Genomic DNA, 26,958 nt, shown 5'->3' with positions numbered 1-26,958 from the left:
TTAAACCTGATTGGACCTAAAAATAATTGAAGCACACTTTGTTCCCATTCATTTAACTAGCAGTTAAGTCCACTCAGAGGGTCTATTTTTAGTTACTCTGGGTTAGGTTTCTATTGATAAATGATCCATTTAATGAAATCCATTCTTTACAAGTTAACTACTATACAGCTTTGCTCAGGCCGGAAAACAACGCCCCCGTTTTGCTGCTACCGAAGTTTCCTGGCTGTCCTTGCAAAATTCATGAACTAGCGCAAACGGGTATAATCCCCTTGATTTCAGTGGAGTTGCACTTGCTTATGTCAACTCTCAGTTGGACTCCAGTAACCAAGGCTATTCGCTTGCACCCAGTTTGGCTTTTAGAGTCACAGATTTCAAAGCCTTTTTTCCATTCAAATAAGCACAACAGCATTTGCTCTCTCAAAGGCGATTTGTGTAATGATTACAAGATAATGCCAGTTGAAAACAACATTGTTCTTGGAGAACGGTCTCCGGCCATTGAAGAAATGTGCAGGAGAAGCCGAGCCATCCCTTATTAAAGCAGAAGGCCCGTGAAAATTCTCCATTTCAAATAATTCTTTCTGGAATATCCCGAAAAAAACTACAGTGCCGAGAAACATTTTCAGAATTGCTTAAGTGTCGTTGACTTTGTGTTGCTCTGTTCTCTACTAAGTAGCTGTACTGGTTCATTGCTCTAGCCAGGGAACAAGGATGTTTTAACAGTGTGCTGTACCAATTTATTTTGTATGGTATCTTACATTACCCACTGGACCCCAAAGTGCTCACACAGAGTCCAAAATAAAACAGAGAGCAGTCTATTAATTCTGTTCTAACATGCACATGAGCTTTAACCTATGCCCTCCGATGGCCCAGCTAGCTCAGATTTTAAGCACCACCATGCTCAAGTGAAAGACTGTGTGGGCAGGAGTTGGTTTAGAGCAAGAGTAAGAACTTTGGAGTAAAGACATTACAATTTATTTGTATTCAAACACAGGTTAACTGGCTGCAAAAAACAAACTAATAAACTGCAGTCTCAGTTGTTAGCCAGGGCAAACAGGGCCTTTGTTTCTCTTTCCATGGAGCCTCACCCACTAACTTTAAAACTAGTTTTACTGGAGCCTGCCTATTTACTAGAAACATGGAGATTTTTCCACATGTGCTGAAGATACAAGACTCTTCTGGACTGGAGCATTCCAGTAAACACTGGTTTTCTTAAAGGGCCATAGGTGACGTTCCTTAGCTGCACCCAGTTACATTATGAAGCTGTTTCTTCTCTACTAAATAGAGAACATTTATAGGAAAGCCAAGTGATACTAAAATTTCCAAACAGGTTGCAGATTTTTAAATCCATCAATCATCACGTGGCACAATATCTTGTGTGCCCATGCCCTGATTTTCTCAAAGCGATAGGCACTCTCTTGCAGAGTAAATGGTGAGGTTGGCTAGAAGAGAATAAGAACTCTCTCTGAACAAAACCACACTTTCACAAGTGGAGCGAAGCCACATCCCAGCTGAAAAAGAACAAGAGGCAACTGTTGTCTCCATGGTACAGGTTCCACTCCCCCTTAGGAGGGGGGAAACTCTTACAGATGGGAAGAGGGAGAAGCTAGGGTCAGCAACTCTCAGCAAGATTCTCCCCACTCCAAAAAGCATGGGGGGAGAAGCCATGTCTGATTCTCCCTTGCCTGCATCATATCATGTATCATTTATACCTGTGCAAACTGGGTGCAACACACTAACATTTGATAGAATAATACCTTACACTCATTTTGCACAGGGAGAATAGACACAGAAGGTACAAGGAAGTGGAGAATCAAGTGCAGGGTCTTTTGGCTACTTGCACAGGTTCACCATACACACCATAACACACCCAGGCTCTGCAGGCAGCTGTAATCAGGAGAACAGCACAACTCCTGCAGAAAGTTCATGATGCTTCCTAACGAAGGTGGATCATTTTGGTTTGACTTGAATCCACAGAGAAGTGAAAAGAATGTGTACAAACTCACCGGACATGTATTTTTAAGTACAAACTCGGAAAAATAAATATTTTGACAACATTCATGTGTTTGAACTCAGTTGAACTTTACTTTTCCCGAGTTATTCCCCAAGCCTCTACCAAGGAGGCTCAAGGTCACAAAACAGAACTCTGCTGAAATGAATACCAACAAGAGATGCCATTAAGGAAAAACACAAGGAAATTCCACAGCAAAAAACTACAATAAGAGAGATGCATGAAGCCAAAGTTATGTGGAAGATGTTTAAAGGGAAGAACCGCATGAATATTTGAATTGTTTGATGTGATATTATGTCACCAAAGAAAGGAGTTCCACAAAGCCAGGGTGCAGTATGGGGGTTGTTAATACTTTTCTTCAAACCTACTCAGGAGACAACCTCAAAGAGACAAGTGTGATGGATACTCTCTCTCTCTCAAGACAGTAGCTTAACAATGGACAACGCTACCATTCGGCTCAAAGAAGTTCTCCCATGGCACAGAGCCAACTCCACCTTTACAAATCACAAACCAATATGGAAACCAAAAGCTAATTAGTCTCAATCATTAAACCGCTCTCAATCATTAATCAGCTCCGCCCAGAAACAATACATACCTATAGCATCCCGTTTTAACCAAACCAAGTCCTTGTAAAATGCAGAGATGCGTGAGGAAAACTTGAGTGCTATGAAATCTTTCCCACTTTTCAACTCAGGAAACATAGGGTAGAACAGCCATGAACAGATCACGATCACTAGTGGGTGAACATATTTCTCAGATCACAATGCTCCCTAGCAAGGAATATGTTTAAGACATTTGCTTCATTTCCCTGGCATTTAACAGTGAGCAAATTGCTTTGTAAATAAAACTAACAGAGCAGCTACTTCTAAAAGAGAGAATGAAAAACTCTGCTAGGACAAGAGGGAGATGAAGTAGATGACCCAAATTGCTTTTTGACATCTCTAATTTCTATGGGAATTCAATTTTTAAATAGAGCGGTCCACCTGTTCCTGCTGTCAGGAGACAATACAACAAGGTTTCAAAGAAGGGCCAGGCAAGAGAGATGCTTGGCAGGGAAGCTAAAAGCTCTGATTTAGAAAGCACATATCTACAGACGTTAGATGACTACAAGATACTTGAAGCTTGTCTAGATTAGGGAAATTGCTCCAAGCATATTTCAATGATGCAATTACTGGAGTAAGTTGATCCAGTGCAGTGTGTCTGCATTAAGGGTTTCCATCCGTGCAAGGTGTAGGATTCCTTACTTTGACTTTTATTTGGGAGCAATGTGCTTGGTCTCAAAATTTGGCCGACTGCAAAAATTCTCCTTTAAATCATTGTGAATGCTGAAAAACTCAGTTCAGGACTGTGGACCTTCTTACCCATAAAGTACTGCAGTCTAGTTATACCCCAAATTAAAAATTAAGATGGCAAGTGATGCATGAAATGATCCATGTATTACTACAGACTTCTGACTTATTTGTCTATTCCATGGCGGTGTCTAGTGATTCTGGGCACCTCCATTTTTGGGTACTCATCTGGAGATATATCTTAAAGGGGCCTGAGATTCAGAGGGCAGGAGCTGTCAGAGACCGGGATGTGGGTTTTCATGCCCAGTGGCTGGAGCACGAGTTGGTAGTTCGAAATCAGAGCCAAGGGTCAGAACAGGAGTCAGAGGCCAGATCCCAGGGTCAGAAGCCAGGAACCGGAGCAGAGGGTCAGGACTGGGTTACCTGGAGTGAGGAAGGGCTGGGAGCAATGTAGGAGCAAGGATGGGAACAAGTAGGCCCAGGAAGTATCACAGCCATGGGCGAATGGTTTGAACAGCTGTTGAACTGCTGCTGGGCTTAAGACTCTTCCAATCAACCAGGTGGTATAGCCAACCAGACAACCTACTGCAGGCTTTGTGCTTTTTAGGTTGCCCGAAGACTGGCTCTGGTGCAAACCCTGATTCCTGATAGGAGCTCAGCACTTTCTCAAAACAAGGCCCCTTTTAAAGGTGACTTCAGTTGGGAACCCAAAAAAACCCAAAAGCATCCAGAGAATCGCTAGTCACTTCTGAAGGTTGAGGCCAAACATTTTAGGCTAGAATTTTCAAAGTGACCTGAGAGATTCAAGTCAATGGGAGCTGGTCAAGCACCTCAAATCCCCAGCCTTAAACTACTGCAAAACTAAAGTACATTAAGCACAGAATCACTGTGCACTTGTTTACTCACATTCTTTCATCATGCCTATGTCCACACAACGCTTCAGCCGGCAGGCTTGGCAATGCCGTCGGTTATCTTTGGTGATTTTGCAGTCGCTGTTGAATGGACATGTAAACATTGCTTTTCTTTTCATGCTCCTCCTGAAAATAAAACACAAATAAATATTATGATGCCTGGACTTGTTTACTGCTAAGGAAACATTGAAGCTGTGTGTGGAGACCGTTTCAAAACATCGTGTGGGACATCTGCAGTCAAACCCATTGGGCTGTGGGGTGAGGATTGCAAGTGTGTGCCAGAACACTCCTGTAAGTAGCCACTGTTCAGTTTCTGCAAGTTGTACATTTTAAAATACTTTTTTTAAAATGTTTGAAAGACAGCCACAACTTGTATGTCTCTATGGTTTTTAAAAGGTTTAAAAATTTCTAAGCTGCCCGAAAAAACCCAAACACACAGAGCTTCTTGTCAACAAATACAACATGTACTATAAACAGGAAAATATTAGCCACAGTTTAAATTTCACAGTTTTGGATACTGTGAAACAGGAAAAAAGAGTGGAAGAATTTACAGAGAAATACAGACTTGAACCACAAGCAGCAGAAGCAACGGAAACTAAACCAAACCAGAGTATAAGTCAGCTTGTACCCAGCAAGGGCCTTTCAGAAGCAGTATATGTTATTAAACATTTACCAGGCTTGAAAGCCTCCTGGTTGGAGTGAGAGAGAGAAATCCCACTGTATAATATGGGAGAAATTTCACACTCTTGTGCGCACACGCATGTGAATGCACTATTGCACGTGTGTGTGTGTGTGTGATTAAGATTTTTAATGTTCTTAAATCAGTACATTCAGAGTTCTAGGTCCCATCAAAAGTATAACTTGTCTTCCTTGACTAGTCAGTATTATAGGATTTCTTTGGGGGCAGGGACTAACTTTTTGTTCTGTGTTTGTACAGCACCTCGCACAGTATGGCCCCAGTCCATGCCTAGGGCTCCAAGCCACTAGCACTATATATATATATATATATATATATATATATATATATATATGTGTGTATAGCATGCTCTTTAATGACTAGTTAGTGGTGATTCTATATTAAGCTCGGTTTCCATATTGCATGGAAAACAGGGACCCATCATCTTTGTTTTGGATGAAGAATGCAATGTAATTTACAGCACATCTGTGAGCACAGATTGAATTGTCTGGGGAAGTTATGTAGTTTGAGATAGACATGAATACAAAAATACATCCTTTAGAAAGGAGGAGAAGTGTGGCGGAGCAGCAGAGATTGGAGCAAGAATATCTCCAAGCAGAGATCTAAATAGCGAAGATACTGGGAAGGATGGCAGCCTGGGCCCAGACATCTACACTGCAATTTTATAGCCCTGCAGCCAAGTCTGAGCCAGCTGTCGCGGGCCAGTTGCAGGTGTTTTACTGCAATTTAGATCTACCCAATCCCATCCAGTTAGAGAAAGATCTCAGGTTACCCATTGGGCCTGCCAGTTAAAAGGTACTGAGAGGCAGCATGGTATGATGGTTAGGGGACTGGGAATCTGGAGACCTGGATGCTGTTCCTGGCTCTGCCACTGACCCTGGTGGGTAACCTTGAGCATATCACTTTTCCTACTCTGTCCTTGTTTCCCTTCCCACCCTTTGTCTTGTCTATTTAGATTGTAAGCCCTTCAAGATGGGCTCTTACTGTATTTATGTGCAATGCCTAGCACAATGGGGTCCCACACTTAGTTGGATCCCCAAGGCAGTACAGTAAAACAAATACACAGTAGCCCAAATTTTGCTTTCTTCTTAAGTTCTGAATGAATCTCCTCTCCTTCCCCCTTGATTTTTCATTGCCACGCCTCCACATGAATTCATGCAATGGTTCAGCAAGATATATCAGGACACAGAAGCAGATAAGAGGCTTTAAGGTGAGAACCTCTCCAAGCAAATATTTGCTTGGCACAAAGCCTTAAATTTTGTTTCCAGCTTGATCTTGCAGCCCTTATCCACTTGTGTAATGGGGCTACAGAAAAGGAAAGGCTGAAAGATAGGGCCCTCTAAAAGCTAATTATAAAGACATTACATTCAACATATTTACAGTTCATTTAACCAAAAAGGGGAAACAATGTTATCTGATATGCTATAAACCAAAGTTTGCTGCCTGAATAAGATTAGATGGGCCAAAATCTCCAATAAACTCTCCCTTCTGGAATTGCTATTACTGTACTTCCTAAATACAGCTGGGGCAGCATGCTCCAGGAACTAGGGTACTGGCCTAGTAGATAGAATATCTGGGTTCTATTCCCAGGTCTGCTGCATGACTTTGGACAAATCACTTTGCCTCAGTGCCAACCCAACTCTCTTTATGTTATCACAGATCTTGTGATATTTGATGAGTCATTAGGAGGCAAGTGATGTGAGAACCCTTGGCATTCATTAAAAAAAAGTTTCTAACCCTTGTGCGTATGGAAAGAAATTTTGAAAATTTGACCCAAGTGCACCCTACAGGTTCAAAAAACCCCAAACCAAACAAAACACAGAAGGCAAATAAAGAGGACGCAACGTTTAAAAAAAAAAACAAACAAAAAAAACAACAATAAACCTTATGGTTTTTAAGCCAATGCTATTCTGATGGACCCAACTCATGGTTTTTGAAGAGTTACGTTGGCAAAGCTGCTCCCTCTCTCCCTCATGCTTCTGTTTTCCCTTGCACACGGTCTCATTTATTGTAAGTTTTTTAGGGGGCAGGGACTTCATCTGCACAGAGCTCAGCACAGTGGGGTACTTATCTTGATTGGGGCCTCTAGGCACTACCGTAATACAAATCAATAATATACAGTACTTGGATTTTGGCTAGTGTGAAAACTATTGCAATTCATTGTATACCTCCATGCAGAGCAGCAGTGGAAAATGACATGGTTTAAGAGCCCTTTTAAAAGCAAGCCTTATTGCTCAGAGCACATTAGGGTCTTGCGTCTTTATTACAAAAGAAACTAAATTACAGAGTCAGTGCAGTGGGGGCAGATGTCCTACCCACAGAAGCACAACAAGAGCACAGGCTGTCAGGCTCTGTCCAGCCGCAGTGTATTTTTATTAAAAAAAAACAAACACAAAAACTAAAAAAAAACCTTACAGAACCAGCCATTTCAAGGCTCCCTTAAAACTATGTCCCAGGCATACTGCCGAAAATTAAAAATAATGAAATCCCTCTCTGCATTAATCCTGTCTATGTGCAAGCAAAAACAGGCTCTGTATTCAACCAAAAGCAAAAGTACATGCCAGTGCATGCTGCACAGAGGTTTTTGGGGCCTGGGAAAAAATCTGAAACTGAGGCCCTCCACCCTTCCACCAAAATAAAATAAAATAAAATAAATATATATATATTTTAAATAGATCACTCAGGGGAGCTGGGGAAGTGCTGGAGAATGAGACTGCCCTGCAGCGGTGGCTCCTGTCCCATGAGGCTGGGGCCAGCTCCCCACTCTGGCAGTTACAACGTGACACCTGGGATTGCTGCATCACTCACGTCTGGCCCAGCTGTTCTTCCATCGTGACAGAGAGGCCACCAGGCCAAATCTGAGTGGTGCTGCAATCCTGTACACCAGGTTGCAAATATCACTCCGTTTAGGGGCTCTGGGCAAATTGTCCCCCCCTTCCCAGGCAGCTCTGGTGCATGTTTCCAATGTAGAAATGATTGTCTCAGTAAAGCCGAGAATTCACCTGCTTGGCTATCAGTGAGAAATGGAAGATATTGCTTTTCATGGTCTGTGTAATCAACTAACTGCTGGATGCCTGAATTAAGAGCTCACACACCATGCAGAAATTCTGGACAGATCCATGTAACTTCAGGAAGAAGTAGTTAAGTTTGCATGCAACTGAACATGAAAATGAATCTGTGGGGCAGTTTTCAATATTCTTTATTGGAAACCCACCTGCGAGTGCCCAACGCACTGAAAATTAGGCCCACAATTTAAGAAAGTTTGAAAAGACTGTTCTGTTTGAAACCTGGGCTAGAATGCTGGATTCTAGTGGATACTCCAATTGGCACTTAAGTGGGTGGGTGCTTAGGCCATAAACTCTTTAGGGCAGGAACTATCTTTCTCTGGTGCATTTAGAGTGCCTACGACAGTGGGGTCCTGTTCCATGACCAAGACTCCTTTAAGGTGCTTCCACAATACAAGAAAGTAATATTTATTCCTGAGGGAATTCTGCGCCACTGCGCATGTGCAGAATTCACGTTACCTGCAGATTTCTTTGCTTCCTTGCAGAAAAATGATTTTCTGATGGGGAAAACAAAGGGAAGCCGCAAGAATGGTCTCGCGGCTGTCCCCAGCAGTGCAGGTGTGTCATTTCAGGCACCTGGTGCAAACGGGGGAGAGGTAAATCACTGCGGGGAGGGTCTGGAGACATCAGGCAGTGGTTCCTACTCTGTGCCAAGCTCAGCTGCTCGTCCTGGCTGGGCAAGGACAGGACTTCTTCCCCTGCAAGGAGTGGCTAATCCAGATCAGACCCACCCCCAGAAACCTCCTCCGGCTGCAGGAAACTCCACAACGCCACCCCTGCACTTCCTGCCCCCATTGCTCCTCAGCCTTGGGGGGAGAGGTCAGTGTGCAGGAGCTGCTCCCCCAGTCACCCAACCCTCATGCATCCAGACCCCACCCCCCAAGCCTTACCTCCCCACACATTCAGAGCTCTCCCACCCAAACCCACTGAGCTGCATCTCCTGCACCTGGAGCCCCCTGCATCTGAACTCCACCTGAGCCCCCTGCACTCAAACCCCAACCACCTTCACCTAGACCCCCTTGCAGAGTCCCATTGCCCCTGCACACAGAACCCCACCCCACCCCCCAATGAGCCCCTGGACATAGAGATCCCCCCCCCGCACCCAGACCCCCCACTGAGCTGCCTGCACCCAGATTGCCCCACACAGAACCCTCTCACCCCATACCTGGATCCCCCCATACTAAGCCCCTCCACCCTTGGATCTGCCAGCCTGAGCCAGTTTGCCTGCCCACACCTGGTGCAGAGGGGTAGGGCCCTGGGGTGTTTCTGGGGCAGGCCCAGCCCTTGCACTGTAGGTTGGGTGCTGCCTCATTGTCGAGCCCATGTCCCGGGAGTTGGGGGAGGGCACTGCAGGTGGTCTCCCACCTTCATGCAGCCAGTGGCCTGGCTCCCCACTGCCATGGTGGAACCTCCACATTTATTTATTGACACACAAAATTTGCAGAACTTTAAAATATTGTGGGCAGAATTCCCTCAGGAGTAAATAGTAAAGTTGCCTGAGTACAGGTCTCCCAAATGAGGACATTAGAAAATTAAGTTGGCTCTCTTTTTGTTTGGTGTTTGGACAAAAATACAGCACAACAGCATCCTGGTCCATCCTGAGGCTCTGAGGTACTATGATAATAAGTTTATAGCATATGCTTAAAGTTACTTTAGTTGGCAACTGCTCTGTAGATATTTGTACCGGAATGTGTTCAGGGCAGAACATAAAGGAAGAGGAGATGTTAAAAACAGGATTCAGACCCCTCCCCCCCCCCCCCAGTGAAAGAGTTTTTTGGCAACATAGTTAATTAGAAACAAAAACTTTTAATTAATTGGACAAAAGGAACACACATTGGCCTGTACCCACAAGTGATGACCTACTATGGAAGGACGCGTTGAGAGAGGGTATTGGGAATTCACCATTTCAGAGATGCTATTTATTTATATTTTGTTGTGGCTTAGCCTTTTACTGAAAGGAAAAAAAAAAAAACCCTCTGACTTTCAGTTTCACTCTCTCTGAATCTTAATTAGTGCAGTGACCTTTAATGACAAACTACCCCCTCCCCCCCATGTCTAGCACATTTGTGAAACCCGTGAAATGCTCAAGTTCCTGAAAGTTACCTTTGTCATAACCAAAAATCACAGCATACCAACTGGCGTATTTTGTTAGTCATGCTCTAGCCCCCGGAATCAGGGACTATCTACCTAATGCCAGTGAGTCATTTCAATCCTCAGCCTATGGTAAAAAGTTTCCCACTCCTCTTGGGTTAGCTGTAGACATCAGCTCTGTGCTGCTTATCTAGGTATTTATACTACACTAAGTGTCTAGCACAACATGGCACTCATCCATGAATGGGACTCTAAAGGAACAACTGCAATTTTAAATGAATATTCTGTATGTTGAAATCACCCATGAAGACCCATAATCCCTGCTAGCCCCAGTTTTTCCAGGTGCTACAAAATTCCCAAATGTAGACCTAAAATTTCCAAAGTCAGTTCACTCATTCTGGTTGTCTTCCATTTTTGGGTGCCCAGTCTGACTTTCAAAGCCAAGCACCCACAACTCTGGTGAACATCCATGGGAACTGCGGGTAATTGGGATCCCTCTTAAAGAAAGAGTTAGGCCCAAGGTTTCTCAAGTTTGGATACCCAACATTTGAAAGTAGCCAGAACAAGTGCATGGTTTAGAACACCCATACCCCTGTTCTATACACACACACAAAACAGAATCAGCCTCAAAGGGGTGCCCGTGTACAAACTCCCCTGCCATTAGCTTCAGTCACTCAGGGAAGCTTCGAGGACAGAAGACTCTTCTGGTGTGCAATGAAGGTTACCAAATCCTAGCTCTCGTGAACCAAAGATTTCCAAGGTCAAGGACCCCTGGCAGGGAAGATCCTGCTGCCAGCCCCCTCTTTAAAATCAACCATCCCAGGAGACAAAATACGCTTTTCTCCCACGAGGACAAACCAGTTGGGGTTAACTGGTCCCCATGAGATCCCTGGGACACAGAAAAGCACCAAGAAGAGCTGCAATACTCACGAGGCAGACAGAGTGGGTCTCTGTTCTAGCACAGAGCAGTAACTCTGACTTTAGAGGCGACTGCACAGCTAAGAGAACAAGCATGTTTGTCCCCGGGCAAATACATGAGCAGCAGACACATGGCAAGGTTAAAAGAGTTCCTAGAGATTTGCCCTTGGTGGCACCCACTTGAAAGGCTGGAGTTGGCAGAGCTGTAGTTCTTTGGCAACCCTTTTGTCTGTACCCTTATGTCTGTTTGCACAAGTGGAATAATTGCTGCAAACTCCATCCTGCACTTTTGCTTCAGGTTCCAGGGGTTGGGTTACAAATGCAACAGAGACAACTGCACCCTGCCCAGAAATGCATTTAATCAGTGCCCCGAACTGCATTCCTGCCAGGAAGAATTAGGACCAGCTTGTTCAGCCAGACCTTTGAACTAAGATAGAAAGAGGAAAAAGTCCAGAGGGGCAGTTTGTGCCTGGTTTCTTTTTTCTATATCCTGGTTTTGTCTGCAGCAGTCTCATTACATTTGTTTTAAAAAATGAACAGTTTATGCAGGCGTTTCCCCATTCACAGACATACCGTGCCTGGGTGAAATTCTCTGGTCTGTGTTATGCAGAAGGTCATTATGGTCCCTTCTGGCCTTGAAACCGATGAACCTACTTCACGGTTCTGTCATTTTTTTAGCGTGCATAAAAGCAGAGCACTATTTTTTTCTTAGTAATCGTTTACATAGTGCCACAGTTATACGAGACCCTTTACAATGGCAGACATGCCAACTCGCGAATTAATCACGAGAGACGGGCTTTCTACGTACAAGTATTAAGCCTGACTCATGATTGCGGGACAGAACTCTCCAATGTCAAAGATTTTTTTCCCCCCAACCACAGATGGGGAAAAAAAAAAAAATCCTGACATTGGAGACTTCTGTCCCGCGATCATGAGTCAGGCTTAATAATTTTACTTAAGATCATGGTCAGCCAGCACCAAGGCAGAGAGTGGCAGCCCTTCCTTGCCGGGCCTCTATGATGATGGGCTCCCACGGTCAGCAGATATGTGACTTGAGAGCACCTTAAAGGCTCAGAAACTGGAGGAGAAATAAAGGGAACTCACTTTTCATTAAAAATCCTCATGATTGTTAAGCCAATCTCATGATTGGGGGGGTCTGACTCATGATGTGTCAATGGTGAGGGTTGGCAACACTGCAAATGTGCCAGAGTTAGACTCCCTACTACACAGAAGTTACAATGCGCAGGTGTGAGCCAGGGCTAAGGGATGTGTGCGCCGGGGGGGGGGGGGGGGGGGGGGAGGAAGGATAGTCTCTGTAGATGGAATCCTTTAAGAACAAATGGACCTTTAGAAGTTTCAGAAGGGGAGGAAAAACACTTGGGGAGCATTACTGAAGAGCACCCAGCAAAGTTAAACTTGAGCTAGCCAACATTTTCCAGAAATTGCAAAAAACTTTCAAAGTTATGGGAATTTTTTTTTAAAATGGTAAAAGCTTCACACCATCTCTAAGTCAGGAGTGGGTGAGGGAGAGGAAGTAAGCCATCAGTAAAGAAGCTTGGGTACTGTATGGGGCATAGGATGGGGTGTAAAACATGGGTGGAAGCAGGAACAGCATTGGACAGAACCTTGAGGGGAGGACCAGGAGCATGAATTTGATGTGGAAGGGGAGAGGAAGCCAGTTACAGGATTTGGCACATGGGTGTCAAAGACAGGGTGGAAGGAAAGTGATCTTGGCAATTACCTTTCGGACAGATGGGAGTGGGGAGAGGAGAGATGTAGGAAAGGAGATTAAAAATAATTGGGGTAAGTGATAAGGTAGGTACAGACCAAGATAGGGCCATAAGGATGGAGGAAAAGAATGGATTTTAGAGAGGGGGGAACGAAACTTCAGATCTTGAAAAAGGACAAGCCATGGAGACACAAGCTGACAAACTTGGATGACTGGTGATATTGTCAACAGTAAGGGATAGCGAAAGAGAGGAAAGGGTTGGGTGAAGAGATTAGAGATAAATTCTGCACTTGGTTATGCTGGTGTCAATCCAGAATAACTCCACTGACTTCAGGAAAGTCACTCCAGATTTATTCTGTGTACGACAAATTTAGCTCAGTTTAAGAAATACTGAGCAACCACTGCTTAACAAAAGGCCACCTGATGCCTACCAATGTCACTAGTAAACTGCCCAACTGTGACTTGAGACACTAATTGGCCAAAGGTTATTTAGTGTCTGTTAGTACTATCGGCTAAGTACACATTTCAGTACTTCTGTATGGACGAATACATCGCCTCATAAATATGTAGGAATTAAAGGTACTCCCAGGCCCTGCTGGTTTCAAACATTCATAACTTCAGAACTATGGTGCAGATGCATCTCATGTTTGCCTTGAGTTTTAGGATTTACACATGTGCCAACAAAGCCAGCTTTCAAGTCAGGAAAACAGTTCAGAAGAACACGTGCCCTTCACTATGCTCTCTTGCAGGTGCAGTGCAGTCTTCTAAGGGCACTTCAAGGGCAGAGCCCAGCCACCTCAGGAAAAATTGCAAAGCCTCTTTGGCGAAGTTTTGCTACTCCTGCCAGAATGACATTCACAGTGGCTGCCACTGCCACTACCCTCCTTCCAAAATTAAGAATCTACCTTCCTATGCAAAAGTCTCTCTAACCCCACAATGGAAAAGGAGCCAGAAACGCCATGAAGTCCACTAGAAATTCCACCTTTGTTTTATGTGGAAGGCACTCACGTGCTACCATGAAGGGCAGCAGTACAATCTATTCTGTTACACACAATCCCTGGGCTCCTTCATCCAGTATGTGGCAACTCTTGCACTCCTCTCCCATGAGCACTCAGCTGGCAGGTAGCTATATAGCACAGAGCCGGTTTGGACTCCCTGCATGAAGTACCTTGCCCCTGGCCACTGATGCATCCTTTAGCAGCTGCTTGACTGCTGTTTCTCCATAAGAGGCAGGTGCAGGACCCAGTAGGGGTGGAGGGAGAACAAGCTTCTCATGTGGGCCAGGGAAGGCAGGTCAGGGTGGGACTGGCTCTGCCCTGGAGTCTTGAACTAGTTGTTTTTTACCCCCCCGCCCCAGATTTCACTATAACTACTTCCTTCACACCCAGCATAGCCAGTACTGGTGATGTAAACCACCTCAGGACAGGACCTTAAGTGTTAAATTCAACAGGTCTAAAATGCAGAGGAAAAAGGTATCAGAGTAACAGCCGTGTTAGTCTGTATTCGCAAAAAGAAAAGGAGTACTTGTGGCACCTTAGAGACTAACCAATTTATTTGAGCATGAGCTTTCGTGAGCTACAGCTCACTTCATCGGATGCATGCCGTGGAAACTGCAGCAGACTTTATTTATACACAGAGAATATGAAAAAGTACCTCCTCCCACCCCACTGTCCTGCTGGTAATAGCTTATCTAAAGTGATCATCAGGTGGGCCATTTCCAGCACAAATCCAGGTTTTCTCACCCTCCACCCCCCCCCCCCCACAAATTCACTCTCCTGCTGGTGATAGCCCATCCAAAGTGACAACTCTTTACACAATGTGCATGATAATAAAGTTGGGCCATTTCCTGCACAAATCCAGGTTCTCTCACCCCCTCACCCCCCTCCCAAAAACCACACACACAAACTCACTATCCTGCTGGTAATAGCTCATCCAAAGTGAGCATTCTCCCTACAATGTGCATAATTAAGGTGGGCCATTTCCAGCACAAATCCAGGTTCTCTCACATCCCCCCCACCCCCATACACACACAAACTCACTCTGATGAGCCATTACCAGCAGGAGAGTGAGTTTGTGTGTGTATGGGGGTGGGGGGATGTGAGAAAACCTGGATTTGTGCTGGAAATGGCCCACCTGATGATCACTTTAGATAAGCTATTACCAGCAGGACAGTGGGGTGGGAGGAGGTATTTTTTCATATTCTCTGTGTATAAATAAAGTCTGCTGCAGTTTCCACGGCATGCATCCGATGAAGTGAGCTGTAGCTCACGAAAGCTCATGCTCAAATAAATTGGTTAGTCTCTAAGGTGCCACAAGTACTCCTTTTCTTTTTAGGAAAAAGGTAGTGTTTCAGGATAAGTCAACACACACACCCCCAATAAAGTGAGCTAATCTTGTCTGCAGTGTTTGGCAAATTGTTGCACTGGAGGTTAACATGCTGCCACGGAAAACAGGAAAGTGGTGGGGTTTAGGGCTATATAAAAGGGCAGGAAGCAAGCACCTATGGAAGCTGTTTTATAGTGATGAGCTTTTATTTTGGGTGGAATGGCCCTGGGAAACTTGAGTCATAAATATCCAGTTAAAAAAATTCAATACATTGTTTAAAAAAAAAAATCATTGAAACGTTTGTAAACTAGGATCAAAGCAGAACATACTGGGGGGCATTGGGAGGCACGAGTAAGAGGAAAGGTACAAAAAACTACCATGGTTAACACTATGTTTTGGAAAAAGGGAGCTTTAAAAAGGGAAGAGAAGAAGCAAGTCAAGAAAGCAAGTCCTTGAGTTGAAGATACAAATGTTAAGGGCCCATGGAGACTGCTTAAGAATAACCGAGCAGGTGTAGGCACAGCGTTTGTACTGCTTTAACTGTATTAGTTTAGAAAACAGATATAGCTAACAGATCAATCCCCTAGAGCGGATGCAGTTAAACCAGTATAAAAAGGTGTGTATACAGCCTATCTTAATACCAGTATAACTGAGACCACACCAGGGGGTTGTGCAGCTTTAATTATAATCGGTGTTTAAAAAAAAAAAAAAAAAAAAAACAAACCACACACACAAAACACCCCACACATCACCCTCCTGACCAAAATAGTTTAATCTGTACCAAAAAAAGGCCAAGCCACAATACCAGAGTCTCAGAAGGTGTGCATACCCTCTGAACAAAAAGGGAAGCACTCATGGATAAGAAACTAAGGGAGAAGGAAAACTGGCCATTTATTCCCTTCTCTCTGTCACCATGACAAAATTCTTGATATGTATCATCCAGACTGCATGTGCCTGACTAGCTGATGACGCTAAACATGTGCATGGAAGTGAGCACCTGAAAGGAGAGTTACTCATTTAGCTACAGTAATTGAGGAAATGTTGTTCTAGTTAGCCAAGCTGCACTGTAACCCAACTGGAAAACAAGCAGCAAGGCTGTGGTATGCAAAAACATCTAGTCCAGTAATTCCTGTGACTATTTGGCTCCTATAGCAATAGAAATTAAGGTTTTTAAAACCCCAGCTCAAATTGTAGTTATGAAATTGACCATCCCAACTTTGTTTACTTTAATTCTACAATGCATCTAATTCTACCACCACCTGCTACGACTATCTTCTAATTACAATGCTAAATGCTTAAGTAAGTTTTGCCCTAATTAGTCACATAGTAGCTATTAGCTTATTTAATTCCACCAGCTCTTAGTCATTATATAGTTTGTTCCAAACAGGAGAAGTTCCCATGCAAATCCTCTAGTTTGTCAATACAGAAATATTCTGTAAGATAGATACAACTGCTTCATTGCAGATAATTGCTGGGTGAGGGGATAATTGGCATACAGAAGTCCCTATTGTCTGGAACCCTCCAAGTTTACTCAGAGCTGCCCCTACAGCTCCCAAAGGGAAATTTGCCCTTAATAAAAGGGGCAGTAAAAAGCTTATGCACCACTTAAATCCCTTTTAAGACCTAGGCCCTACGTGAATGACAAGGAAGAGAGTTTGCTCCCTGGTGGAACCTTCTAACAGGTGTTCTCCAGTTATAGAAGGGGCTTATTATATGTGTGCGCCTATGTGTAGAGGTAGGAATAGGCATTGAAAGGTGAGGGGGAAAAAGGAAAAAAAGAAGCCAACATTAACAGGAGAGAAACAACATGAGTGAAAGGAAATGTACCAATGCAAGGGAAACTTAGGGGGCCTGATTCTCATTTACACCATTTTGGCAATGTAACAAGCCTCAAAATGGGTCTAAATATAGGTTATGCCTACTGTAAAGCCCCTTGACACTGCCAGAGCTGTGCAAAGAGAATCTGGGCAGCAAGTTTTTAAAAAGTTTTATACAGAGTTCAATATCCATGTGAATGTTATATTATGTGACAAAAAGTATTGCATAGATATTTCCACGAGAGAAAAAAGTCTCAGGGGTGCCATATGGCAACATTTTTTTTTTTAAACTGCAGCTATTGTGTAGGTTTAGAAAGTGGCAGGTAAGTCTTGGTGTAGGGTGTGAGAGGCATTTATTTGCTTTACAGTTCTCTCAGTCGTACAACTCCCTATTGCTCATATAATACAAGGTCCCTTCCACATGTATATAGGCTGTTTTGTGTTAGCCAGTAGCATTTTACTGCATAGAACACCTACTGCATGGGGATGGAGGCATAGCTGGACTTTTCAGCAATTTTATTAGTCATAGCCTCCTGCATCAGCGCAAAGGTTTAGATTAGTGTACCTGTCAGACAAGTTCTCTCAAATGTACATGACGTCCAATTTTGCAGAGATGTCGATTATTTCTAACCAGGAGCCAAAAAGCAGAGTTGCCGCCCCTTTCCTCAATCTTCCTAACTAGTCAGAGTTCATTATTTTAAAAATGAAGGCTGGTTTCTAATTAATTTTCACTCTCAAAAACATCACTTACCTAAAAAATCCTTTGCAGCCTTCACATGTCATGGCATTGAAATGAAAGCCAGTAGCTTTGTCTCCACAGACACCACAGATACGGGGAACGTTCCTATCAAATTCATTGGCTGGATCAGGAAGAGGTGTACTTGCTGCCAGCACCTCCATCTCTGAGACTGAGAAAAAGCAAGAAGGTTAGAGATCTTTTCATTACAGAGACTTGTTAAGCAAATTGAAGATGGAGGCACTAGGTTTCTGCTGACTCACTGGCAAAAGTACTTGTGTTACCTCTGTATAGTACAAGGAACATATACACAGGAATGTGATGGAATCACAAAAATGTACACATGCAAATTATGCTCATCTACCCAGCAATTGCATTGCTGATCTCAACTCCACCCACCCTCCCAATTTGACCACATGCACCTTGAAGCAGTCTTTTTTTTATTAAGATCTAGGGAATGTATATACATGGCTATAGCCCAATCTGAAGTCAGGATCTTCTGTCCCTACCCTTACATGATCCTTTCAGAAAGAGTTGTGCATTAAGATTTCATCATTTACATCAACTGGAAAACATTCACCTCACCAGAAACAAGCAAAATTTCCCTTCTGCAGAAAAAGGAAGTGACCCAAGTACATCCGTGCCACCTTTACGAGGAGATGAGTAAAATTGCAAACACGAGTCAAACACTGTCAGTCAAGTGAGCACGGGTTTTTTTATGTCTTGGTTCTTAAATAATGGTTTTTTTTCTTTGTATGTTTGGTTGGTAGTTTGTTTTAAAAGAGGGAAGAGGAAAGGGTTGGTGTGTCACAAAAAGAAATTTAGACATTGCACATACTATAGTATGTTGTCTGTGGCAGCGAACACTAGAATTAAGTGTATATGTAGATGCCTATTATAACCTCATTATTACAATACAACAGCATGCTCATAACTATGTCTAAAGTTCTTCACTGAAAACTGACAACTGAAGATCCTTTTTTTGAACTTTGATAACTCAAAAATGCCCTAAAGTTTGAACTTCCCATGGTGTCCAGGCCTTGCTGGATAACAGTCTTTGGGCTAATATGGAGGGGAAAAAAAAACAAAAACAAAGAACTATATGCAACTGCACATTTTGCTTGACACACACAGTACCTATCTGCGAAGTTTGGACTTTTTACTAGAAAGCACCAATTAATTAAAATCACTGCTGGTCAGTTCATAGAATATCAGGGTTGGAAGGAACCTCAGGAGGTCATCTAGTCCAACCCCCTGCTCAAAGCAGGACCAATCCCCAACTAAATCATCCCAGCCAGGGCTTTGTCAAGCCTGACCTTAAAAATATCTAAGGAAGGAGATTCCACCACCTAGTTACATAGATTCCACATCTAGTTACATAGATGTGGTTTCGAGCTGCTTTTTGATTGCAGAGTTCATCTCTTTGCGTACTTTCAAACTGTGGAACCAGTCAGTGAAATCAGTAGAAAGACCAGCATTTTAGTCTTCTGTCTCTCCTACCCCGACCCAACATCCAAGCTTAAAAACAAAGGAAGATTATATGGCAGCAAGTTACTGAACTAAGAATCAGAATATGCAAGTGTTATTGTTATTCTGCAAATGTTAATTTCCACATTGCATCAGATTTTCAGACGTCCTCAGCACCCAAAAGCTCCCATTGTTTTCCAGGGAAGCAAACAGCATTTGGCTGGGAGGTGAGAATTTATCAGACTCTAATTACTTATTCAGGTACCTAAAGTGGGAGCTGAGCTGGCTCATAGAGTTTTGAGGTTACGTTTTCAGAGGCACTGTGGATAAAGGCGATTGGGTTCCATTCCTAGTTCTGCCAATGACTCACTGTGCAATTTCAAGAAAGTCTCAGCACCTCTGTGCCTCAGTTTCCCCATCTGTAAAGTGGTATTAGCTCTCTCAGAGGGATTGAGTGTCTTAATTTAAAATTAAATTTACAAACTTAAGATCCCCAAATAGAAGCAGAAAGTATTTTTGTTAATTATGCTATTGAAATGTGTAACCTAACAGATGACATGTGCAATACAGGCATGTTACTGTAGGATCTCTAACTTGCATGTTCTGTCTTTTCAGTGTTGAAAATACTATTCCTAGCATCAGATTAAGTAAATTTAGTATTTAAATATATTAGTCAAATTCTGTAAAAGTATGCCTTAGACAGGATTGGAACACGCGACAGTAACACACTTGTGCTCTATTTAATACGGACTCTCTCTGTCAATAGCATTGAATGCAACTTACTCCTGTGTTAAGGTTTCCTCAGTAACTCATGTTAATTTAGCAGCCATGAGGGAATCGTAATGTTTGATTCTCAGTTGAAGGCAGCTTTATCTGGCTCTGGCAGCATCAAGGGGCCTTAAAGAACAGTGTAGAGTTGCCTTGATATACATGAGAACAGGGCTAAAATCTTTGGTTTATAACTAACATTCAAACTACTTAAATAGAGAGTCTGTATTCAATAGAAGACAAGTGTCTATTAATCTACATGCCTACTTGTAGTAATCTAATCAGGCTCATTAGCTACCCACCACTTCCATGAGGAATAATATTGTACCTTTCAAGTGATCAGAATATCTATTCCACTTTTTGAAAGCCTTTTTCAGTGAGTACTGGAATTGTCCTGTATAATGCTCTCTTCGGACAGCGATTAATCAACAACCAAGGCCTCAGATTCAATAATCACATGAGCAATAAAAAGGCATTCAGTACAGTATTATTGGCCTTTGCTTTTTTCTTTCTTTTTTTTTTTTAAACTCAGCAGTTTGTAAATTTCGATTTAAATGCACTTTAAAAGAAGTGAACAAATGTTTCCAGCTAATATAGAAAGGTAATCCACAAAGTGATTGGAAAATTGCTCTGTACAGGCTGTTTGAAAATCAATGCACAGAAAAGCAAGCTCTTGAGTAAGATTTTCAAAAGTGCCTGAGGGCCAGATTTCTAAAAAGGTATTTAGGCAGATCGTGGGATTTTCAGAAGTATGCCTAACACCCATTGGGTGTTACCTTTAAACATATAGCCCAAGTGACTTAGGAGCCTCAGTCTTATTTTCAAAAGTGACAGAGACACTCAAGAACCTAGAGTCCCACTGAAATTCTGAGAGTCTTTTTAGACTAAGAGCTTGTCTATACTTGACGTGCTACAGATGCATTGCTGTAGCGCTTCAGTGAGGATATTACCTAGGGGTTCTGTCGGTGTAGGTATTCCATCTCATAGATTCATAGATTTTAAGGCCAGAAGGGACCATGGTGATCATCTAGTCTGACCTCCTGCACATCACAGGCCACAGAACCTAGCCCACCCGCTCCTGTAATAGACCTCTAACCTCTGGCTGAGTTACTATCACCCCCAGTACAGATACCACTAAGTCAACAGATGACTTCTTCTGTCAATTTAGCTACTGCTGGTGGATTAACTACTGAGGTGGATTAACTACACAGACGGGAGAACCCCTTCTGTTGCTGTAGCAAGTATCTACACTGAATTGCTGCAGCTGTGCCACTATAACATTTTAAGTGTAGACATATCTTATGTCACTTTTGAAAATTGGATTTGCGTGCCCAAGCAGTTTAGGCACTCTTGAAAGTTTTACCCCTTAACACAGTGGATGTTTTTCAGAGTAAACACACACATAAAGAAAGTGCATTCCAGGGCTAGGATTTGCAAAGGTGCCTTGGATCAGTTGAGTTTTAACTGATTTGGGGTGCCTAACTCCCTTGAAATTCATTGGGACCCAAGTGCTGAACTCCCTTATAGTCTTACAGAAACCCCAGCCAAAAATTACAGAATTCACTCCCAGCTATTTTAGAAACTCACAAAGATCTCCCTCTTCCCTGACATACTGCAGGAGTAAGCAATAGGCATCACATTACAGATAGATATTCCTTCTGTAAGAAGAAAAAAAACAAACAAACACGACTTTACCGGCATCCAGAACATGCGTCGCACCATCCTGGTATACTCCCCAACAGTTCTGAAGCTGTGACATGGAACCACCTGTGGTCAAAAATGTTTGACAATGTAATTTCTCAGAACATTAAATGATTGTCAGGCAAGTCAAATGGATAATCTCAGATTCTGCTTGAATTCTGGGAATTTACTCCTGCCTTTAACTCTGATCTATTGACGTAAGCAATATTCATTACCTGGGTGTGGTGTTCTCAAAATAACCCACTCCACCCAAAAAGATTCTTGCAGCACCAAATGCCATGTTCAGCTTCCCATGGCACAGAGGTTCTCATAACCCTACCTCCTGTAGATACTTTAAGAGATATTGCTAACAGGAGGGCATACTGCCCTCCAGATGCCCAGACCAAGCACGTTGCTAGAAGAATTAGAGCAATGCTAAGGGAGAATCCATGCAGTGCTCAAAAGACACAGGAAGAAGAACAAAGGATGAGAATGACACACAGCTAGTTTCTTTAATCTTGATTACATTTTTCTATAAACACAAGTTTCACAATTCAGCTTGTCAAGTGCTTAACACTGAGGCATGGGCAGGCTTCTGTGGGATGGAGTTAAGTGGTGCTGAATGGCTTTTCCCAGCTTTGGCCTTGATTCAACAAACACTATGCACATGAAGTCAGTGGGATCATTTAAATGCTGAAAGTTAAGGCGCCTGTTTAACTACCTTGTGGAAGGGTGCCTTATTTCTTTATCTGGCTGCCCTATTGGCAGGATTACAGGACAACAGTGGATTAATATGTGCATGCTCAGATCCCAGAAATAACTGAATGTGTTACTTTTTTGCTTTGGTGCAACCACATTGGACCTGTAGACTAATCGATGCACCTGCTCTGCTTCCTTCACCACACCTGAAGAACTCTATATAGTTCAAAAGCTTGTACCTTCCACCAACAAAAGTTGGTCCAAAAATATATATATATATAATTTATATTTTTACCTCGTCTACCACACTAACTTCTCTTTCCCCATTTTCTGCAGTGATTCACCACCGTCAGTTTCCTGTTTTGAAGGCTGAGATTTTAAGCCTTGTCACTATTTGTGCAGCTGCTAGATCAAAAAGGCCAAATGAAAAGTTAGAATACTTTTATTAAACTGAAGTTACTTTGACTTAATACTTTCCATTAATCCTTTTCTCAGAAAGCGTAGAATAGAATTTTGCTAAGAGAGTTTTTTTTTTTAAGTCAAAAATTTAGACAAAATTTATATTATTTCAGTTAAAAATTCCATCTATAAAGATCTGTTTCCCATGTACCAACATATAGAGAATTGAAGATAATAACCCAAAATATTTTGGGATAGGTTTGACACACTCTACTAGAGGTGTCTCTCTACCAATCCTAACATTTGGTGTCAATTACTGCACCTCTCTTATACAGCACCCCCCAAACCTAAAATTTTAGGGTATTTTTGAAAGAGGCAAAAGGAGTTAGGTGCCCAAATTCCATAGGAAATACCATCTCAGGTCAATAAAGATATACTAGACCATTATGAAAGTGAAAACCATGCAAGTGTACAAGAATGAAAAATCAAGTTTATAAGAGGTTACACATTTAAAAGTTAGAGGAAAAAGGTATTGCTAGGACATTAGTCCATCAAACCACTACCCTGTCCTCCTGGAAGTCTCCCCTCAAAATTAATCTCTACCATATGGTTAACTCAACTAATAATGGCTGCGTAGATGGTCAATGCAGACTTTTTATATCTATGCCTATACCTTATTTTAAAAAGCAAGACAATCTCTAACCCATCTAACTATGCACACAGCTAGCCTATATAAATGGATGTTCCTATTACTGTTACATTCATCCTCCCTCCCCTGTTCCTCTTTTTATTTTTTTTAAATCCACTTGCTGTTTTTTATCTTTAATTCAGATTGTAATCCCTCTAGGGTATGGTCTGTCTCTTGTGTTTCTATTGCACATACACAGCATAATGGGGCCCGGTCACAAATAGAGTCTGGACTTATTCTATTACAAACCAGTTTTTAAAATGACCATTTCCCCCTCCATATCCAACAACAGCTTCTGCTCTGCTGTGAAACACGCTGTACCTTGGCAGCTTTCAAAGAACCCTCGGGCACAGGGCTAGCCTGGGCAGAGATTAGGCAAATTCACGATACGGATTTACAAGACTATTTTGTATCCCAAAAATTTAAAGAAGAATTAAATTTGGGACAACCCTGGAAAAATACAGTTACATGCGCTCCCTTGGTTTTTCAAATTGTTTATGAACTTTGCATAATAGGATTACATCTAACGACAATCAGTGCATACAGAAACGTGATTTATATTCAGTAATCTGTGTTTAAACTTGACAAAAATAGACTTTTTTTCTAGTCATACTATTTCTTTGCCTGCAGCTCTGCTACCCTGTGAGGTGATCCTGCCAGATCTCAAATGTTAAGCAGGACTGGGTTGGGGTAGCATGTAGATAGGACACAGATTCTGCAGACAATGGTGCTGGCAATTCCACAGGGATGCTGATGTGTTTTAAACAATACCAAACTGGAGGTCCTGGCTACTTACTGTCATTAAAGGTCCCCTGACTTTTTTGGGGGGGAGGGGTGGGAAGAGGAGGGGACAGGGGGAAACCAAGACTCTGGATGTTAGCCTTGGTATCATGGCAACACTTCAGCTCTCTGACACAGGTTTTCCAAATGATTAGTTTTAGAGAGTTAGAATCCCAAACCTAATGGAGGAACATCCCAGCTGGAATCAAAACTGGCATTTGCTCTGCTTTAATGCTTGCCCTAATCTAGGCTGTGGATTTCTCAAATAGCTGCCAAGGTTCAAGATGCAGATTTGCCAGCCTTTGTGCTCGTTTGCCTGATCAGCAGGGACATTACATAAATGGTAACCCACAGGTTTCATTAACCAGGTTACTCAGACACCAAAAGCAGCATCCACCCAACCTCAATCTTCCTGCCATCCTCCCTCCCTCCCTCCCAAGCAACAGCTTCCTTTTCTCCCCCAGCTCTACACAAAACATCCATCAGAATTAGTCATCGCTATGCACTAGTGCCCTAGCTATTCTGATGGAACTAGGTTGCCCCAGCACCTCTATATGTTAGCCAAGTGCTAGGGATGTGGATAGGACATTACAATGCACTCAAAATTTTTCCAAAATGAGGGTGGCTTCCCTAGCTGAGTGGGACATTGTCTCTTAGGGAAACAGGAGTGCAATGTTAGAACGAAGTGTCGTGCACCCCTTAAAACAATATTGGATGAAGAGGTAGAAAGCATGCTTTGTTGCTATCTACATAAGGCCAGATAAACATTTATAAACATCCGGCACCCTCAAGTGTTAAGTTACCGGAAGGAAGAATACAGCCATCTCTAATCACTCTGGTACCTGGGCACCAAGATCTAATTGGCAGATACCTTCAAAAATGGGAAGGAGCACAGTGCTATCCTCTCTTCTCCTCTGCTGGGAGAAAGGGCTGAATGGGAAGGGTGGAAAAGAGAAGGGCCACTGTCTCTTCCCCCCATGGGGTCCCAGCAAACTTCTACTTCCTCTGCAGGTATATTCAGTGCCTAGATGGTCCAGTCAATGCTAACCTTGAGTCACTGAACTCTGCTCTGATAAGACTCTGGCCAGTGCAACTGCACCAAGCAGAGAAGAGCACTCCAGCTATCAGCTCTCTAGTTCCTGCTCTGCCTGTGAAATTTAGACAGAAAAGAAGAGCACGTTGGTCAGGGCTACATTTCCCTGCTCACTACTAGTGAGGTGGCATTACTGAGTCTTGTAATTACACTGTATATGCTTTATCCCTGTAGCTTGCTCTTCCTGCTATTAGCTTACTTAACTTTTAATGAAAAGCAAAGGTAGTTTGTCATTAAAATTACACAATTAATTATTCTGCTCTCCTGATGAACATCAGATGTAATCACCATGGGAATTACTAGGCCGTTTAGCACAATTTCATGTTGGAATTCCTGGAATTTGTTACTCAATACTATAATGAAACTGACAGATCTGCAGAAGTTTCCACCCCCCCACCCCCCCGCCATTAAAGGTGGCTGATTCGTCAAGCTGACATTTATTCTTCAACTCTTGAAACAGCCCAAGTTGTTTGTCTTAAAACTGATGTCCTTGGTCACGCACCTCCGATTTGGAAAAAAGGTCAAACTAGTTTCACATCTGTATGTAGGAGTTGACCTATTTTTTTGCCCTGGTGGAGTCTACGTAGAGGCTTTAAAAAAAAAAAATCTGCGCTATACCAAGGGTAAAGTTCAGTAAGTCCTATTCCAATAGAGCAAACTGAAGTCAAGTCTTTGAAAAGTTAGGAAATTTTAAGGTTAGGATGACAACCTTCCACTGTAAGGTTGACTAAGAATGAAAAAACAAAACTATCATAGCCACACTGAGCTGGTTAAGATAATTAACCATTAGAACACTGCATTGGGACACTACCCAACAGAATACGCAGAGGAAGCAAATATAGTCAGGAAGCCACTATGGTTAAACATTAAATACATGGGGGGAAATCATCTGCATAGCATGGATGATACTGCACATTCTTTTAAACACTAATATACTATATTCAATTTCTCAAACAGAAGCACTAGGGGTCACCAAATGAAATTAATAGGCTGCAGGTTTAAAACAAACACAAGGAAGTATTTCTTCACACAACACACAGTCAACCTGTGGAACTCCTTGCCAGAGGATGTTGTGAAGGTCAAGACCATGACAGGATTCAAAAAAGAACTAGATAAATTCATGAAGGATAGGTCCATCAATGGCTATTAGCCAGGATGGGCAGGAATGGTGTCCCTAGCCTCTGTTTGCCAGAAGCTGGGAATGAGCACCAGGGAGAATGGATCACTTGATAATTACTTGTTCTGTTCATTCCCTCTGGGGCACCTGGCACTGGCCAATGCTGGAAGACAGGATACTGGGCTAGATGGACCTTTGGTCTGACCCAGTAGGGCCGTTCTTATGTTATTCTTATTTGCAGCTGTCTGATCCTTCTTACGTAGGAGTGACTGAAGGCATGTTGGACATGCAAAAAAACCCTTCCACTAATGATGAATGTGATCAGGTCTGCCAGAACTATTTTAGAGTTGATCTCTCTGCAGGATGGTTAAAAGCCACACTCTACTTATAAGCATCACCGGGTGATATTAAAGGTAGGATTCACTAAACCCCAGATATGGACCTGCAAAATTTGGAACAAAGCATCTACGAGGGCCCTACCCTTCTCCAAAAGGGGAGAGAGAGAGAGAGAGGTTAGGGAACTAGCTTAGGACTTGGAGATCAAGGGCCTCTGCAAAGCTACCTCATTATCCACTTTCAGATCCCGCCTCAAAACCTTTCCTTTGCCATGATGCCTACAAAAATTTTAATGGTTAGGGCTGCTGGTGTGAAGAGAACACCAACTATCATGATGACCAATAT

General features: G+C 42.7%; 1 protein-coding gene across 1 annotated transcript in view; it reads right to left on the bottom strand.

Annotated features, from left to right (window-relative positions):
• The window catches only part of VDR (vitamin D receptor), a 122,282-nt gene that overhangs the window by 47,262 nt on the left and 48,062 nt on the right, over positions 1 to 26,958 (bottom strand). The window contains exons 3-5 of the mRNA XM_084610076.1: positions 21,517 to 21,588; positions 17,602 to 17,758; positions 4,204 to 4,334 (exon numbers count right to left, since the gene is read on the bottom strand). Of these exons, the coding sequence (XP_084466202.1) occupies positions 4,204 to 4,334; positions 17,602 to 17,758; positions 21,517 to 21,580 (352 nt within the window). The 5' untranslated portion in view covers positions 21,581 to 21,588. The remainder of the gene's footprint in view (positions 1 to 4,203; positions 4,335 to 17,601; positions 17,759 to 21,516; positions 21,589 to 26,958) is intronic.

This window comes from Lepidochelys olivacea (genome assembly GCF_965140295.1).
Source record: "Lepidochelys olivacea isolate rLepOli2 genome assembly, chromosome: 20".
Classification (NCBI taxonomy): Eukaryota; Metazoa; Chordata; order Testudines; family Cheloniidae; genus Lepidochelys; species Lepidochelys olivacea.
This window is presented reverse-complemented; position numbering and strand designations above follow the sequence as displayed.